Source organism: Delphinus delphis, chromosome 18 (assembly GCF_949987515.2).
Source record: "Delphinus delphis chromosome 18, mDelDel1.2, whole genome shotgun sequence".
Taxonomy (NCBI): Eukaryota; Metazoa; Chordata; class Mammalia; order Artiodactyla; family Delphinidae; genus Delphinus; species Delphinus delphis.
The window spans coordinates 78,066,483-78,083,296 of record NC_082700.1 but is presented as its reverse complement, the minus strand read 5'-3'; the positions used below and the strand labels follow the sequence as shown (position 1 = coordinate 78,083,296).

Genomic DNA, 16,814 nt, shown 5'->3' with positions numbered 1-16,814 from the left:
GGGTCAGCGGAGAGCTGCAGAAAACCCCCAGGATGTGGTTAGAACCCTCAGGCGGCCCCCTGGCTGCAGTGGGAGCCCTGGGCCCCTGTGCCCTCCCACCCAGGATCTGAGGGTGGATCCCATGGGGTCAGAGATGCAGGCGCTGCGACGTGCTCCAGGCGGGTTGTGGGTCACCTCCGGCTCTCTCCGTCCCTGTGTCCTGTTCCCAGATGTCAATGAGTGCAGCCAGGAGAGCGGGACCTGCAGCCAGATTTGCTACAACAAGCCGGGCAGCTTCCAGTGTGGCTGCTACAGCGGCTACGCACTCTCCCTGGACGGCCGGACCTGCCGCGGTGAGGCCCTGGGTCCTGGTTGCCGTCCTCTCTCCTCCTCCCCCATTTTCTTCTGCGATTGCCAAGTTGCCGGTTGGCTGAAGCCACAGTCGCTTTGCTCCTCTGCGAGAGGCTGCAGGCCGTGGCTGGTCCCTCAGGCTCTGGAGGCTGTGGGCGTCCTGCAGACACAGCACATGCCCGGGCATGTCCGCGGCCACGGGGAGCTGCCCCAGCACCTCCACACGGGCTGAGGCACCAGGGCCTGTGGACAGGGCCGGCCCAGCGGGGGAGGCCGTGCTTACTGCCCCAGGATGGGAGGCGGCTGCCAGGCCTCCTTCCAGGCCACAGAGCCAGCAGAGGCTTCTGTGCCAGTCGGGGCCCAGGACATCTGGGGCGGGGGTGGGGGTGTGGGCAGGGAGCCCAGGGTCCCACTGCTCACTGCTTACAAAACCAGCGCTCCCAACCGGCAGAAAGAAGGCCAGCGATCTGGGGAGATGGCGTCCTCAGAGTCCCCCAGAAACCACCTCCGAAGATTCCGCCCGGCCCTGAAAGCTTCTAAAGGGAGACAGAGAAGGGATCTGAGTTAATCCCTGAGATGGGGGGTCAGAGTCCTTGCCGTCCCCACTGTGTGCGGGCGTGTCGACTCCTCACGGCCTCCCTCTAGATGCGATCTTGGTCACACAGTTCGTTCGGGAGATTACTGGAGGGGAAGCTGGCGGGAGATCTGGTCATCTGTTCATTATTCTTCATTTCTACTCCTTTGATCTACAGAAAGAAGAGACAGGTTAGGCGAGGTATTGTGTGATCAAGAGATCTGAGAGGTGTGCCTGGGCTGAGATGAGTAGAGCGTGGGGGTGCCTGGTCGAAAGCCGGTTGCAATGTGTCTCTGCTAAAGTGACAAGGAAGGGGGCTTCCTGAGGGCAGTTCCCTGTGGAGAGCTGCTTACGAATCCCCCGTCAGACATCGTTCCACTTCCGTGGGGTTAGGGGTGAAGGTCCGTCTTCTGTCTTCTTCGTGCTGACATAGGCGCCGTATGCTCAGAGCGGACGACGTTGACGTGGGCCTGTACCGTCTCTGCTGACGGTTTTGGTTGTCCGCTTACATATAGGGGCAGAGCCAGCTACAATTATTTTGATGCCCACAAACATATAGATTATTATGAGCAACAGTGTTAATCCCATTCTCGTGAGGCCAGTTCTTGGAATTGCGAAGCCAGAGATTCAGTTCTGCTCAGGACGGAGCAGCCCGCATCACGGCTGCAGTCTGGTCCTTGTGCAGGTGGGTCCTGACGATGTGGAACCGTGTAGGTTTACAGGCTCCCTGCGGGGAGCAGGTGCCCTTTGTGTTGTCTCCTTCCCACGATTGAGCACGGGGAGAAGTCTTAGTTTCCACATCTGAAAGCCTGTGTTTGCTCAACTGCCCTCGTAATGAGGTCGTGAGTCTGCGGCATGCGGTCCTGTGTGCCTTCTGAGGAATCGATGTTACTTGAAGTAACGGTTGCGCTTTCTAGAAAGTCCCTCTGTCACTTTAGGAACCAGTTCTTAACTGCAGGCTTTCTGTACTTGTTTGCCAGAGGGGCGGAGGGGATGGAACCTCAGGACTGACCCTTGATTGTCAGTTACAGCGACTGTGGCGTTGGCTTCCCACGGGCAGCCCCCGGTGCGAGGGGAGGGGGTTGGAACCAGGGAGCCTGAGTGAGGCCTGGCAGGCAGTGGTGGGCTCCGTGGTCAGCTCAGGGCTCCAGGACGCAGGCTGGGACTTCTAGTCAAAGGGCCCCAGGAGTTCCTTTTTTACCTTCCTGGACTGCAGTCATTGGAATTAAGCACCAATTGTGTGCAGCCCGGCCAGGTGGTGCCCTGTACACCGTCTGGAATCAGCCTTCTCAACCAGGCCCCTGATCAGCAGTGCCCCCCCCAACCCCTGCTCCTGGGTTGGGGCTGGAAAGCCCAGTGGATGGAAGGAAGGGAGGAGGCTGGAGAGGAGCGGGGAGGGGAGGGGGAGAGAAGGGAGGGGGAGGAGGGGAGGGAGGGGAGAGGGAATGGGGAGAGGAGGGAGGGGGAGGGGAGGGAAGGGGAGGGAGGGGAGAGGGAATGGGGGAGGGGAGGGGAGGAAGGCTGCGTCGCCCAGGGTGCAGTGATGACACCGCGGGGCCAGGCTGTGCTCACTCTGCAGAGCTGGATGCCTCTCAGCGGCGGTTCCCAGCCTGGCTGGCGGCGTCTCATTTCGGGCCGGCGGCCAGCAGGCCTGGTGGACCTGAAACACAGCTGGTTTTTCCTGCAGACTTGGATGAATGTGCGGACGCAGGCGCCTGCGGGGAGGCTCAGTGCCAGAACCTGCCGGGCTCCTACTCCTGCCTCTGCGACGAGGGCTACGCGTTCAGCTCCCAGGAGAAGTCCTGCCGAGGTACCCGCCCCGACACCACACGGGACACGCACACACACGCGTGCGCAGGGCACTGCTCTCCCAGGAGCACAGCGTGCTTGAGCGCTCGTGTGGGTCCTGCACACCTGCGACATGGCGCGCGCCCCTTGTGCACCTGGGCCTCTTCCCCAGAGACACAGGGAGACCGACCAGGCGGGGCCCCTGTGCTTCTGGGCAACAGGCTTGTCTCCTGCCCTCGGTGCGGCCTAGCCCAGCCGAGTCCGGGGGCGCCGAGAGCCCTGCTCCCTCCCACCACCTTCTTGCCTGGGGCCAGCGGCTGCCCCCTCCACCAGGGAGGGGATGGGGTAGTCCTGGCCCTGCCCGCCCACCAGGCTGTCCCTGTGTCCCACGCTGACCTGGCCATGCTGACGGCCTCCGTCCCGCGTCCCCAGGAAGGAGCCGGCCAGCTGGGCAGGAGCCACGGGCCTGGAGCTGCCGGGTCTCGGGCTGGGGACTCACGTCCGTGGCGGTGTGATGGGGCAGCAGGGTGCGTGGTGGCGTCAGTGGGCTCAGGCGCTTCCTTGTGGCTGGCAGATGTGGACGAGTGTGCGGAGGGGCGCTGCGAGCAGGCCTGCGTCAACTCCCCTGGGAGCTACACCTGCCACTGTGACGGGCGCGGGGGCCTCAAGCTGTCCCGGGACATGAACACCTGCGAGGTAGCGCCTGGCCCGGCCTCCCGGCTGCGCTGTGGCCCCGCGTGGGGCTGGCTGGGAGCGCGTCCTCGGGCCCGTGGGGAGAGGCGGGGTGGGAGGCGTGGCCGTGCCACCCGATGTGTGGTTGTGGCCACCTCAGCTCCTCCCCAGTGCGACTCACTCACACGCGTGACCGCAGCCCCCGCCCGGGCTCTGCGATGCGTGGGCAGCAAGGCGCCCCCTGACCGTGAGGGCAGGCCTGCCCTGGCTGCCCTGTGACCCCCCCGGGGCTCCCACCGTGTGGCCCTCCAGGTAGTGGAGAAGCCGCATCGTAGAGCAGGGAACATTCTAGAAGCAACTTCAAGGTCTCCATTTTTTGCTTGTTTTACATTTTATAGTTGTTTTTATTATTCTCCGTACGTTTGAAATATTCCATAATTAAAATATGAAAGCAGAAGGGAAATGCACAGGGAAGGAGAGTGCTGGAGAAGCTGCCAGCAGGGAGCGGGGGCCTCTGAAAACATCGGAGACCAGCCTCCCCTGGGAGCCCCCATGGTGGGCTGGGCTGGGGGCAGCAGGGTCCCTGGGGGTTCCAGTGGGAGCCCGGCCGAGGGCCCCCACCTGAGGCCAGCTCCCCGCTCCTGACAGGACATCCTGCCCTGTGTGCCCTTCAACGTGGCCAAGAGTGTGAAGTCGCTGTACCTGGGCCGCATGTTCAGCGGGACGCCCGTGATCAGGCTGCGCTTCAAACGGCTGCAGCCCACGAGGTGAGAGGACGGCCCGAGCGTCTGGGCCTGGCGGCGGGGGGCAAAGTCAGCCCCGTGCTCGCGTCCTGGCCGGGGAGCCTGCAGTCCAGCACAGCCGCGTGGGCCTCAGGGCTGGTGCCAGCTGTACGCCTCCCCGGGGACTCGCTGCTGGCGTTGGGGTGCGGGCGGCATTCGGCCCGCTCACCTGGGCTCTTCCCGAGGCCAGGCGAGCCCCACCGGGAGGGGTCACGCACCACGACCCGCGTGTAACCCACTCGTTTCTGCCGGCGCTCAGACTGGTGGCTGAGTTCGACTTCAGGACCTTCGATCCTGAGGGCGTCCTGTTTTTCGCCGGAGGCCATCGGGACAGCACCTGGATCGTCCTGGGCCTGCGGGCCGGCCGACTGGAGCTGCAGCTCCGCTACCAGGGCGTGGGCCGCGTCACCAGCAGCGGACCCATCATCAACCACGGCTCATGGCAGACGGTGAGCGTGGCCCCCTCCGTGCCGCCTGGGCCGGCCCGGAGCTCCTGGGCCGAGGACCCAGCATCTACTTGCACTCGCCCACTCAGCAGTTAGTGGGTGCAGCCGCGGCAGGACGGCCCCGCGCCAGAAAGCCTGCGCTCAGATGGGCATTATGTCCTCACAGAAGCAGAGCAGGGCTTCCACCGCAGCGGCCGTGATTCTCAGTGGGGTGACTCCTCTGAGGACACCTGGCTGTGTCTGGAGACACTTCTGCTTATCACAGCTGTGGGGGGGTATGGGGGTCCCCTGGCAGCTGGATTGAGGCTGAGGACCGAGGACCCGCCGGTTCAGACTGCCAGTCGCGTCGAGGCTGAGAACCGGCCAAGGTCCCGGGGCCCGGCTCTCGGTGTGGGGCAGGGTCAGACGTGACTCGTGACGCCGTCCCAGGCTCTGGCCCCCTGGCCTGCTCCGTTCATGCTGACCTCCAGCCTCTTGACGGAGGTGCCCTGACCGCCCAGAGCCTGAACTGCAGCCGGTGGCTTTGGAGCGGCCGCTCTGTCCTCCATCATGATGCCTGGCGCAAAGCAGCCTGTGACACGCAGGCTCCCTCCCCAAACTTGGAGGCAACCTTAGTTGGAACTGGGCTTTTAGAAGTAAGTGCTTGAAAGAGAAATGGGAAAAGCATTCTTTTTTCCTCTAGAAGTGAAGATTAAATGGAAAAATTTGCCCTGGTCTCTGCGAATGAAAACAGTGTAGATGTTTGCTAATATTTCCATCCTGTCGGTGGCGTCTAGCTCCTCCTTTCCTGGACTCTTAAAGCACGAGCATCTCCAAAGCATCAGGAGGGATGCCTTCCGCAAAGTTACAGATAAAACAGTCGATCTAGAGGGAAGCCGTCTCGGGGTTGAGGGAGCTCCACACGTGGGAACCCGCTGCCCCGCGGTTGAGGGCAGGAGGGTCCCGAGCGGGGCTGGGACACTGCCCGAGGGGAAGGGGCTAGAGGAGGCATGACCAGTGGATACACGTGGCTGCCAGTCCACCCAAGGCACAAACTGGTCCTTGAGGTGCAGGGCCAGTTCCACAACGACCTCTGCCCACTCTCCCTGCCCCTGAGGCTCCCCACATGTGCACACTGCTGTCTCCTGACCAAATTCAGACCCAGTACCTAAATGTTTCTCCATCTGAGCCAGAAAGGAAATTGAGGGGCTTCTGGGTCATTAGGAAGATGCATCGTATAGAGTGACAGATTTTTTAATTTTCCTACAAGGAAAGCAGGAAAGAATGGCAAGTTTTAGAAAGAATTCATACGTTCAGTCAGCATTCAGTCCGTGCCAGGCACTATTGCTGGAGATCCTGAGGTAACATATGTCCTCTTGTATTCAAAGTGCTCAGTGAGGGGTAGGAGAAGCTAAGGGCCAGAGGTGTCAGGGCTGACCCAAGGGGGCAGTGACCTCAGGCCCCCGGAAGGCAGCTCCCTGACTGAGGCTTAATTTAGGGTCCAGAGATGGGGAAGGGGCTCCAGGTGGGCTCACCTGCAGGAGGAGGGGGGGCCAGGGGGAGGGAGTAGCATTGGGAAGGAAACCAAAACCGGCAGGGTCGGAGCCACACCGTAGATGCCAGGGAAGCAGTACAGGTGATGAGCATGGACCCCCCGAGGCTGGGGGTCTCTTGGCCCTGGGTGGTGATGGGAACGTGGCCCCCCCGAGGCTGGGGGTCTCTTGGCCCTGGGTGGTGATGGGAACGTGGCCCCCCCGAGGCTGGGGGTCTCTTGGCTCTGGGTGGTGATGGGAACGTGGCCCCCCCGAGGCTGGGGGTCTCTTGGCCCTGGGTGGTGATGGGAACGTGGCCCCCCCGAGGCTGGGGGTCTCTTGGCCCTGGGTGGTGATGGGAATTGGTACCCAAGGCTCGGCGCCCCTTCAGAAGGTGCACATCCACCCTCACAGCACTTGTGCTCTTCAGATCTCTGTTGAGGAGCTCGAACGGAACCTGGTGATCAAGGTGAACAAGGATGCTGTCATGAAGATCGCCGTGGCCGGTGACCTGTTCCAGCTGGACAGAGGACTATACCATCTGAACCTGACCGTGGGAGGCGTTCCCTTCAAGGAGAAAGACCTCGTCCAGCCTGTAAGTACTGTCCTTAGCCCCTGAGGTCGGAGCCCAGGTGGCTGAGCGCAGGGGTTAACCCTGAGGGCCCTGGGAGAGGACCGGAGGGAGGCAAGCATCCCTAGACCCTAACAAGCCGCAGTGCAGCTGCGTCACGCACCGCACCATCTCTCTACGAAACTCATTTGCGTTCTCGTCTAAATTCATGATAAAAATGTCTATTTTGCAGAGGAGATAAATCACAAAGAAATTATCCTTTAACAAAAGGAACACTCAACTCTTTTGGGCAGTTCCCAAGTACATTGGGTTGTAAAGCCTGCCGGGATTCCCACAGGGGAAACAAGACCTAACGGGAGGTTGGCATTGGTCATTTCCCAAAGTCCTGTCCCATCTCATCACCCCACTCCCCCGGTGTGCCGATGTCCACGGCCAGAATCCCTGGTGTTCCGGGTCTGATTCCACACGGAACACGAGACGTGAGTCCAGCACGCTGAGGTTCTGAGTAGAGGGTGGCGGCGGCAGCACCTTCCCCCCAGAGGGCTGGCCCACACCCCAGAGTCCCATCCGTGTGCCTCACAGACAAAGGCTGGGGCGACCTGATGTGCGCAGAGCCACGCGGCAAGTGCACAGCTGCGGGTGCCCAGCCCCCGCCCCACACACCCCAGGTGCTTTGGGCGCCTGGCAGGAGCGCAGGCGCAGCTGCTGCGGAAGGGGCCCCTCGCCCTCGTCCTTCCAGGTGGCGGTCAGCGCCCTGTGTCTGTTAGCTGAGTGGGGACCGGGTGCAGGCAGAGGAGGACGGGTGGGGCGCGGATGTGCTGCTGCGTGTGCCGTGTACCTGGAGTCGGGCAGCGAATCCCTCCGTGAGCGCGGAGCCTGTAGTGGAAACACCTCCCCCCGCAGGATTCATCCACGTTAGTGGTGGATTTCCACGTGCCTGCGCCGGGAGGACACTGTGGGAGCGGGCGGCACCAGGCAGCCACCGGGGGTCTCTGTCTTTCCAGATGAACCCCCGTCTGGACGGCTGCCTGAGGAGTTGGCACTGGCTGGACGGTGAGGACACCACCGTCCAGGAGACGGTCAAGGCGAACGTGAACATGCAGTGCTTCTCCTTGACCGAGAGAGGCTCCTTCTTCCCTGGGAGAGGGTTTGCCTCCTACAGCCTGGATTATGGTGAGTCCTGGCTCCTGCATCGGGATGGCTGTGCTTGTCCTTGCAGCCAAAATACGCCGAAATACACTAAAAACCAGAGAAGCAGGAAGCAGTTTCCTACTGGGGAAGACGGCAGAAGGGACGGCCTCACGGCCCCCGGGCTACGGGCGGGGCACAGGCCCACTCCCAGGGCGCAGGGCTGGAAAAAAAGGGACGGAGGAGGGTGCCGGTGCTTGGTGGCCGAGACGGGCAGGCGGATGCAGGGCTCTAAGGGGAGCTTCCCAGAAGCTTCCGAGACAAGACAGGCTCAGGCTCATCCACGTAGATGTAGACGGAGCCACTCGGGAACGCCCAGCACTGCAGTCACAGCGCCGTGGGCCTTGGGGAGGGGGCAACGGCTCAAGGAGTCCCTGAGCTCGAGCTTCAGAAGGACGAGAAGGAGAGAGGCCCCAGGGAGCCGGGCTTTTCCAGCCGCCACGGAGGCAGCAAAGGAGCTTCTCCTTCACGCCCGGGGAGACAGGAGCAGGCCTCGTAGCGGGCGGGGTGGGCAGCTGGGGGCCAGCGTGCTGCCGCAGGGGACACAGGGTCGGCCCGGAGTCCCTCTGGCTTCTGTGAAGCAGGGCCCTTCATTCCTGGAACAAACCACAGCTATCTCTTCCCTTTTATTATCCATCAGTGACAACTTTTACAGTAAAGACAAATAATCCTCCCGTGCTGATAGGTGAGCACTTAGATGTCAGCTTTATGTGAAATGAGTGAATGTTCCAAATCCCGGCGGTACCGTTGCCACCTCTGCTCTGGGGACGTCAACCCGGACGGTGCGGACGTCGGGGGCGGGGGGCGGGGACGGTGGCGGTTCCACTTGAGTCTGGACCCAGGATTTCCCCGACTTCCCCTCTGACAGGGTTGAAGTTAGCCTCTGTTTCCCAGGGGGCACCAGCTGCAGCCCCGAGGTGTCACCGTGCCTGGGCTCACGGGCCTTAGTGACTTCCAGGTTGAGGATGTTGGGAGAGCCCTGGGTCCCGGCCCAGGGACAGCTCGCACAGAACCGTGCGCCTCTTTCCGAGGGTCGGGAAGGCATCCAGAGCCCGGGCTGCCCGGCAGTCCCAGGTGGACACCTGGTCCAGGGAGGCTCCAGGGTCGCCCCCCTCCCCTTCTCCGCAGCCCACTCCTCCTGCCAGGCTCCTGGCATTGCTGCGAAGGCCCCCGCTCCCGGCTCTGCTCCCCCCTCCACACTCTCACCCTGAGAGAGTCCCCGGGGTACCCCCACCCGTCTCTGTTCCTAGACTCTGAGCCTTTCGTGGTTGAAGGCGCACACGTGACCCCCCCCCCCCCATCCCGGCCCTGCTTGTCAGCCCAGGAGGGCAGGTGGCCTGCTGCCTCCTTCAGACCTCACTGCCCCGGTGGCCTGCAAGTTCAAGGAGGGCCCGTCCAGCTCGGAGGACGTGGGGCCTGCTCCCTCCTCCTTAGCAAGTCGGGCCATCCTCTCAAGACCTTGTGTCACTGTCCCCTTTCTGTCTTTAATTGTCAAAAGCATCACCACGTCACTGAAGGGTTTTTAGAAAAGAACGATTGACCCCTAATCGCACCACCTCACACAAAACACCTCACTCTTTCAGTCTTTGTTTTTGTACGTGCAAACCTAGAGCATCCTATGATGTTTAACATCACATCATGGAGCATAAGTGTTTTATTCCTTTTTCACTAACACTGTGGTAACGCAGACACCGCAGGCACGGTCTCCACTGGCTGCAGTGCCGTCCCTGCGCCCGTCACCGTGCCTGCTGCGGTCTGCTCGCCGCTTTGCTGCATGGTTTTGATCTTCAAGTTCTGTGACAACAAAGGCCAAATGGTAGTTAGAACTCTATGCTTTTTAATGTGTCTTGAACTATACCGTCAACGTTCTCACGTTACAACACAGAAAGGACACATTAGGAAATGACAGATACTGTCCTCAGCAGCAGGTCCCAGTGGATCTGGACTCACTGGGTCTCAAAGCCTGAGAAGCCCTCCGTGAGGGGCGTGTGGTTGACCCCACTGTGCACCCGAGAAAACTCCCCAGGGGAGCCAAGGCGTCGGTGCCTTAAGCACACTGCTGGCAACCAGGCCGCGGGCCTCCTCTGTCCGGGGACTCCGCAGGGAACATACTCCCCCTGCCGCAGGGGTGCAGGGGGAGCTCGGCAGCAGAGGAGAAGGCTGGGTCAGTTCCTTTTTCCAATTCTGTGTGCGTTCGATTCGATGAACAATTATGGGGACTGGCCGTAACAGGCCCCTCTGGGATGCGGACGCACACACGACTTGAGGGGCACACAGTCCACTGGGGGGAGAGACCGGCCCACGGCAAGGTCCGAGCCCAAATGTTCGCAGACGTGGCCTCAGCATCCTTCTGCCGAAGCAGCCCCTGCCTGACATCCTCACGAGGTAGAAACACTTAAAAACCAAGAGGGCGGAGGTTGTCTGGCCTCTTCAGCAGCAGGTGATCACACGTGGGGAGGAAACGTGAGGTGGCGTTCGCCCTCCGAGAACCAGAATGCAGCCCTGCTACCACAAGTGCTTTGGAGCAGTTTGTGCAAGAGGCGTGCACCATGTATACTCATTCCGATGCGTCGTGTACGTGACACGCACCGTATGGTTTATAATCCACACGCAGTACCTACTGCAGCCCGTCTAACACGCCCGAACAAAACCTCACCCGCGGATGCGTCGACTGTGACGGTAGAAAAGCGCAGCTCAGGATGTAAGATCGTATGTGCTGTTGAGTGGGGCTCGTGGAAGCGTCCATTTTCTTCGCGTCTTTAACTTTGCAAAGTCCTTCAGCTTGCGGGGCTGCACAAGGCCGCAGCTGAGGTGCAGAGGGTCGAAGGCTGAGACGCCTGCCCCATTCAACTGACCTGCGGGGAGGGAGTCGGGGGCGCCCGGGGGCTGAGCACGGCCCAAGTGGCGCGTCTGAGGTCCCGGCGGGACTAGGTGGCCCGGTGGTCACGCGAAGGGGCGCTCGGGGGAGCGGGCGGCATGGCCATCCTCAGGCGGCCTGGGGCCTCTGGACTGCGGCCCAGACCTGAGTCCAGAGCCCGGCCCCCGTCACTTCCCAGCTGTTGGTGCGAACCGCGGGTTCTGGGAGGCTGTTACCGGCTTCCCACCTCCTCCGCCGCCCGGCGTCCTCTGCTGCCCGGGGCCGCGGGGGAGCTGAGCTCGCCGCGTCTCGCTCCCCGCCTCTCGGGTCTGGATCGCCCTGTGATGTGCCGCCTTCATTGCAGCTCGGACGTCGCCGGACGTCGGGACCGAGACCACCTGGGAAGTAGAGGCCGTGGCTCGGATCCGCCCCGCCGCCGACACGGGGATGCTGCTTGCGCTGGTGGGCGATGACCAGGCCGTGGCCCTCTCCGTGGCCCTGGTCGACTACCACTCCACCAAGAAGCTCAAAAAGCAGGTACCACTCACTGCCCCACCCCACCCCCGACCCCTGAGGACAAACTGCTGCCCCAGCGCCCAGTGCCCAGCCAGGCTGCGGCCCGCACCGTGGCCCTCGAGGTTCCAGCCCACCCTCCCCGTCTCTCTCCAGGGTCAGAGCAGCCGCGCGTGGCTCGGGGACAGTGTTGCGTTCCCGAAAGCCAGTTGTGCGGTGGGGAGACTTTCCCACCCGCTCAGTGGTGTAGCAGTTTGAATTAATTGCTCGTATGTAAGCCAAAGGACTTTGCTCATAGATCAGATCTTCCTTTTGAAAAAGATGTGCAAACGTGCCCCAGACCCTTGTCACGCGGCCCCCTGGGGACGCAGGCGGAGCTCTGGGCACATGCCCCTGGACACGCTGTCCATCACCTCCACGCAGCCCCCCTCTCCCGACTCTCCCAACACCACGCCAACACCGTGCTGACTGGACTCACTGTTTTCTCAGAGAACAGCTAAGAGGTGGCGGAAATAGGTTTATTTTCTCACCTCTGTCCTAAGAGGGGTGTGTTCACCAAGTCAGCCTGCCCGCGGGGGCCACCCAGCTCCCCTCTTAGCGGGTCTGCAAGCTGATGGGCGCGGATCCGCGCCCTGCCCAGGCCGGCTTTCTCCCGTCCCGGTACTTGGGACAAACGGCCCCGAGGCCCACCCAGCTGAGACCACCTCCCTGGGCGGGGAGAGGGAGGGAGGGGAGGGCCATCGGTCATCACAGCGCCTCTGCCCTGTGTTGTCAGAGGCGTGCTCTGCCTGGCGTGTGCATTTGCTGCCCGGGCCCCTCTGTGGTGCTTTGTGGCAGCTCCACATGGAGGGGCAGCCCTAGCCTGTGTCCCGGCTGTGGACACGCTGGTGACTGGGGTCACCTCTGCCCAGGCCGATGCATGTGCATTCCCGTTTCTGGAGCGTGTTTCCCCCCAGCTCCCGCCCGAGGGTGTGTGGTTTTATTTGTTCGTCCTCCATCACGTTGCAGGGTCCAGGTGGCCCCCTCCTTCACCCGAATAGAGACTGAGTCCCTGTCACACCCCGGCCGCAGGCGACCCTGCCCGCTGGAGGCCCGCAGGACAGGGCAGGACAACAGGGCCCGCGGGCACTTGGCCACCACCCCACCTGCCCTGCCCCTGCTCAGGCGTGCTTCTCCCCACAGCTGGTCGTCCTGGCCGTGGAGAGCGTCACCCTGGTCCTGATGGAGATCAAGGTCTGTGACGGCCAGGAGCACGTTGTGACCGTTTCTGTGAACAAGGACGAGGCCACCCTGGAGGTGGACGGCACGAAGGGCCAGAGTGAAGTGAGCCCAGCAGGGCTGCAGGAGAGGCTGGCCGTCCTCGGGAGGCACCTGCAGGGCTCCGTGCTCACCTTCGTCGGGGGGCTGCCAGGTAGGGTGCCCCAACTTGCTCGCCCCAAGCAGAACTGGGCTGCTCTGTACTAAAAGGAGGAGGGAAGCAGCCAGCCCATGGCTGCATCGGGTGCTCGCTGGGTGTCGGCCCCGGCCTGCCATTGTGTGTGGCGTTCAGGCTGAGAACACGCTTGCAGGGCCAAGTGGCAGCCTGAAGCTTCCCCTCCCCGGCTCCCGCACCCTCCAGGAGCCCCACCCCCAACCGTGGGCATCAGACGGTGGCTCCGGCCAAGGCTAGTGAGGAGGGTTCAGCCCACTGGGCCACACTGGGGGCTGGGTGCCCCAGCGCCCCAGCCAGCCTCGCCCCTGAGGCCTGGTGTCCAGTTGCCATGGCAGCAGGCAGAGTGACCCCGGCCCCTCCTGCGTCCGGGGCTCAGGTCTGGTCAGGTGGAGCCAGGAATCGGGGCGAAGTGGTGGCAGGAGGACGAGGCCAGGGCCTCACATAAGGCCCCGTCCACTCCCACCCCTCAGGGTGGGTGTCCACTTGCCACAGACGGCGGCATCTCTGTCTTGGCTAGCAGACTCAGGGTGCATTTGGTTTTAATAAGCAGAGCTTTGAAGAGGACGAGAGAAAGCCTGGAAGCCCTGGGCATGACTCATTCGGGCCGAGAAGATAATATTTAATTGATCTGACTATCTGTGTGCGCTCCTGGGGGCCGGGGTGCGGCGTCAAGCCTGGCGGCAGCGGTTCACCACCTGCCTAGGGCGTGTGCCCGAGCCAGACGGAGGGGTTCCGCAGGGATGGGAAACCGTGCCCTCGAGGCGGCCGGAGACGCAGAGCGGGGAGCCCAGGCCCCAGACGCCGGGCATCTCGCCCCCTGAGACGTGTTTGTTCTTCCCCCGCGGCCCAGATGTGCCAGTGACCTCGGCCCCGGTCACAGCCTTCTACCGCGGCTGCATGACGCTGGAGGTCAACCGGAAGGTTCTGGACCTGGACGAGGCCATCTACAAGCACAGCGACATCACGGCCCACTCCTGCCCCCCAGCTGAGCCGGCCGCCTAGGCTTCTGCTGCCGCCGGATGCCCGCACAGCCACGTGCGCCTTAGCTTTCTTCCCAGACCAGGAAGGACAGCGGGAGGCCCCCGCACCCCTGCCCGAGACACTGATCCCTCGTCCGCCAGCTCCCCTCACGGCCTCCCTGCCCGTGTGTAACATATGTGTAAATAGCGGACTCACCTCAGCACCACCCGAGCGGACCCGGGAAGAGAATTCTGTTATTTTTATTACCAGATGCTTCTCTCTGACCTAAAACTATGGAAAAATAAAACGTTTACGGAAACTTCCGAGCTCTGTGTCGGCGCTTTCTGCCCCTTGGCACTCAGCGGCGCAGCCGTCGTGGGGTCCGAGGCCGAGAGCGTCCGCCAGGCCCATCGGCTTGAACTCCAGGCGGCATCCCTTCCGCCTGCCGCCGGCGTCCCCGAGACGGGGATGAGCCGCTTTCCGGGAGGCGGCAGTGCCGGTCGCCTGCCTGCGCGGCCACGGGCAGGCGCCACAGGTCAGCGCCGCCGGCTCCCCGTGCAAACCCGCAGCCTCGGTTCTCCCGCCTTCTCGTTTCGGGAGGCCGTGCGCGGTGCCGGAAGGCACCTGCTCGTTGCAGAGCGAGCCGGGTCTGCCGGGGGTCGAGCGCACGGGCGTTTCGCTCTGGCTCCAGGAGCATGCGGGGCAGCAACGACACCACGACGCCAGCCCAGGTCACGGGGGAGAGCAAGCCCGGCGTTTGCAGCTGCTGCGGACACGTCTGGGGCTGTGGGCGCTGTCGCAGCAGAGGGTCCCAGGGGAGTTTCCGGCATCCGGTGGGGCTTCCCTCCACCCCAAGACTGAGGTTCTATTTTTTTAAATACTAAACCCTGAAGTGTGTTCTCAGGCAGGCAGCCCAGGGTCCCACGGCCCCATTTCAGCTTCATGGCTTTAATCCCTCAAAGCGGCTTCGGGGTCTCTGCACCTGCCCGCCTCCCCCCCACCCCGCTGCTGAACGTGAGTTTACAGTCACAACCTGACCCAGAGACAAGCAGGGGCGGAAGGAGGGGCGGGGGCCGAGGACCCCAGCCCAGCCGCGTGCGGAGCCCGTGGGACACAGAGTGGCCGCGGCACCTCAGGAGGAGAAGCTCCCTCTCGATCCTGGCTGGCGGGACTGGCAAGTGGAGTGACCCCGGGGACCGTGGGCAGAGGCAGCTGGCGTGCCCTGGAAGGGACGGGGTCTCCATGACACAGGGGAGGGGTTGGCAACCACAGATGCCCATCAGGCGGGACCCGTGGGCCGAGCTCACCTAAGACGACCAGACTGAGGCCCGAAGGTACAAGGTGACGGCCAGGAACCCAGAGGCAGAGGCGCTCGGACCCCAGGGCCCAGCAGGGCTGGCACGTGCAGCCGGGGTCAGCCCCTCCCAGGGCCACCCATGTCCTCCTGCCAGCCTGAACCCACTTGTCTGCTCCCCGGCCTGCCTCAAACCGTGTGTCTCTGTGTGTGTGTGTCTCTGTGTGTGTGTCTGTGTGTGTGTGCATGAGCGTGCATGTATGTGTCTGGGCCCCTCCTCTGCCAGGCCAGCCGTGGGCACGGTGCACTCCTTCAGGCGTCCCTGAACCTCACTGGGCTGTGGGTGAGAGTTCTGCTGACTCAGGACTTCAGGAAACTAGCCCGAGAGTTCTTCAAGTGATTTGCACAGAAGGGCTGGCAGGGAGGTCAGTCAGGGGACTCGGCGAGCCCTGGTCCTCGTGCAAAGTCCGCCTCCAGCCAGCCTCTTCCCAGAGCACCGTGGAGCCCCCTCCTCCATCCGTGACCGGAGTGGACGTGTGGTCTGGCTCACAGCCTAAGTGGACCCCAGCCCAGGCCCCTGTGCCAGCTCCGGGTTGGGGGCTGGCCTGGTGGGCTGAACTGGTCAGGCTGCGGCCTGGAGCTGTAGGACGTGCCTCACACTGTCCGTTGGGGGCTTGAGAGCCCAGTTCCTGGGGACTCTGATGTTGACCAGGAGGGCCAGGCACGGTTGCCATCAGCTCAGGGAGCAGGGGTCTCCCCTGCTGCCCGTGGTCTCCCAGAGCCGCTGAGCACCACTCTGAGAAATGGGGGCACGCAGTCCCGCCCACGACCCCAGGAGACCACCTGCTGCCCACCCTCTGGCCCCATGTGGCCTCAGGAGCCCAAAGTCACCCTGGGGCCTGCTCTCAGCCCAGTCACCACAGCATTCCCGCCATCCTCTCTGGTTTTTGTCCACTCCGGAGGCAGCTCTGGAATGTTCTTACGGAATGCTCCCCAGGCCAGCCCCCACCCGCTCACAAAGGCCAGGATGGCCAGAGAGCAGACAAGACACATGCTGAGCTCTGGGACTGGAAACTCTGGCCTCACAGACACACGGAGCCAAGGCCAGCTCTCAGGGGCTTTCTGACCACCTTGGGTTCATCTTCTCTCCGGGGAGAGCGAGGGCCACATCTGTTTCCTACTGAGGTTTCCATAGACTTCCACTGGGCGCCAGGGGTTATTCTAACTACTGCCAAGAAAAAGTTTATGGCCAGTGGAGAGCCAAAATCTGCAAGACATTCCCCAGCTGTACTGGCCAGATTGGCGTCCTTGCTGCTACCCAGTCCGGGCCAGACTGCACACGAGGCTGGGGCAGACAGAGAGTTGCACGTCTTCTGACTATGTGCCATGGAGATGGAGCCGGGATGAGTCTGACTGTGCGCCATGGAGATGGAGCCGGGATGAGTCTGACTGTGCGCCATGGAGATGGAGCCGGGATGGGTCTGACTGTGCGCCATGGAGATGGAGCCGGGATGGGTCTGACTGTGCGCCATGGAGATGGAGCCGGGATGGGTCTGACTGTGCGCCATGGAGGTGGAGCCGGGATGGGTCTGACTGTGCGCCATGGACGTGGAGCCGGGATGGGTCTGACTGTGCGCCATGGAGGTGGAGCCGGGATGGGTCTGACTGTGCGCCATGGACGTGGAGCCGGGATGGGTCTGACTGTGCGCCATGGACGTGGAGCCGGGATGGGTCTGACTGTGCGCCATGGAGGTGGAGCCGGGATGGGTCTGACTGTGCGCCATGGAGATGGAGCCGGGATGGATCTGACTGTGCGCCATGGACGTGGAGCCGGGATGGGTCTGACTGTGCGCCATGGAGATGGAGCCGGGATGGTTCTGACTGTGCGCCAGGAAG

At 62.9% G+C, this 16,814-nt stretch overlaps 1 protein-coding gene across 2 annotated transcripts in view; it reads left to right on the top strand.

The window, feature by feature from the left end:
• The window catches only part of GAS6 (growth arrest specific 6), a 32,901-nt gene extending 18,954 nt beyond the window's left edge, over nucleotides 1-13,947 (top strand). Inside the window, exons 6-15 of one of the 2 annotated variants that reach the window (XM_059995894.1) lie at nucleotides 210-332; nucleotides 2,592-2,714; nucleotides 3,267-3,388; nucleotides 4,013-4,131; nucleotides 4,406-4,595; nucleotides 6,534-6,698; nucleotides 7,679-7,847; nucleotides 11,084-11,256; nucleotides 12,415-12,643; nucleotides 13,515-13,947. In XM_059995894.1, the coding sequence (XP_059851877.1) occupies nucleotides 210-332; nucleotides 2,592-2,714; nucleotides 3,267-3,388; nucleotides 4,013-4,131; nucleotides 4,406-4,595; nucleotides 6,534-6,698; nucleotides 7,679-7,847; nucleotides 11,084-11,256; nucleotides 12,415-12,643; nucleotides 13,515-13,666 (1,565 nt within the window). In that variant the 3' untranslated portion in view covers nucleotides 13,667-13,947. The other variant, XM_059995895.1, reaches the window with a different exon arrangement.
• The last annotated feature ends 2,867 nt before the right edge of the window (nucleotides 13,948-16,814 follow it).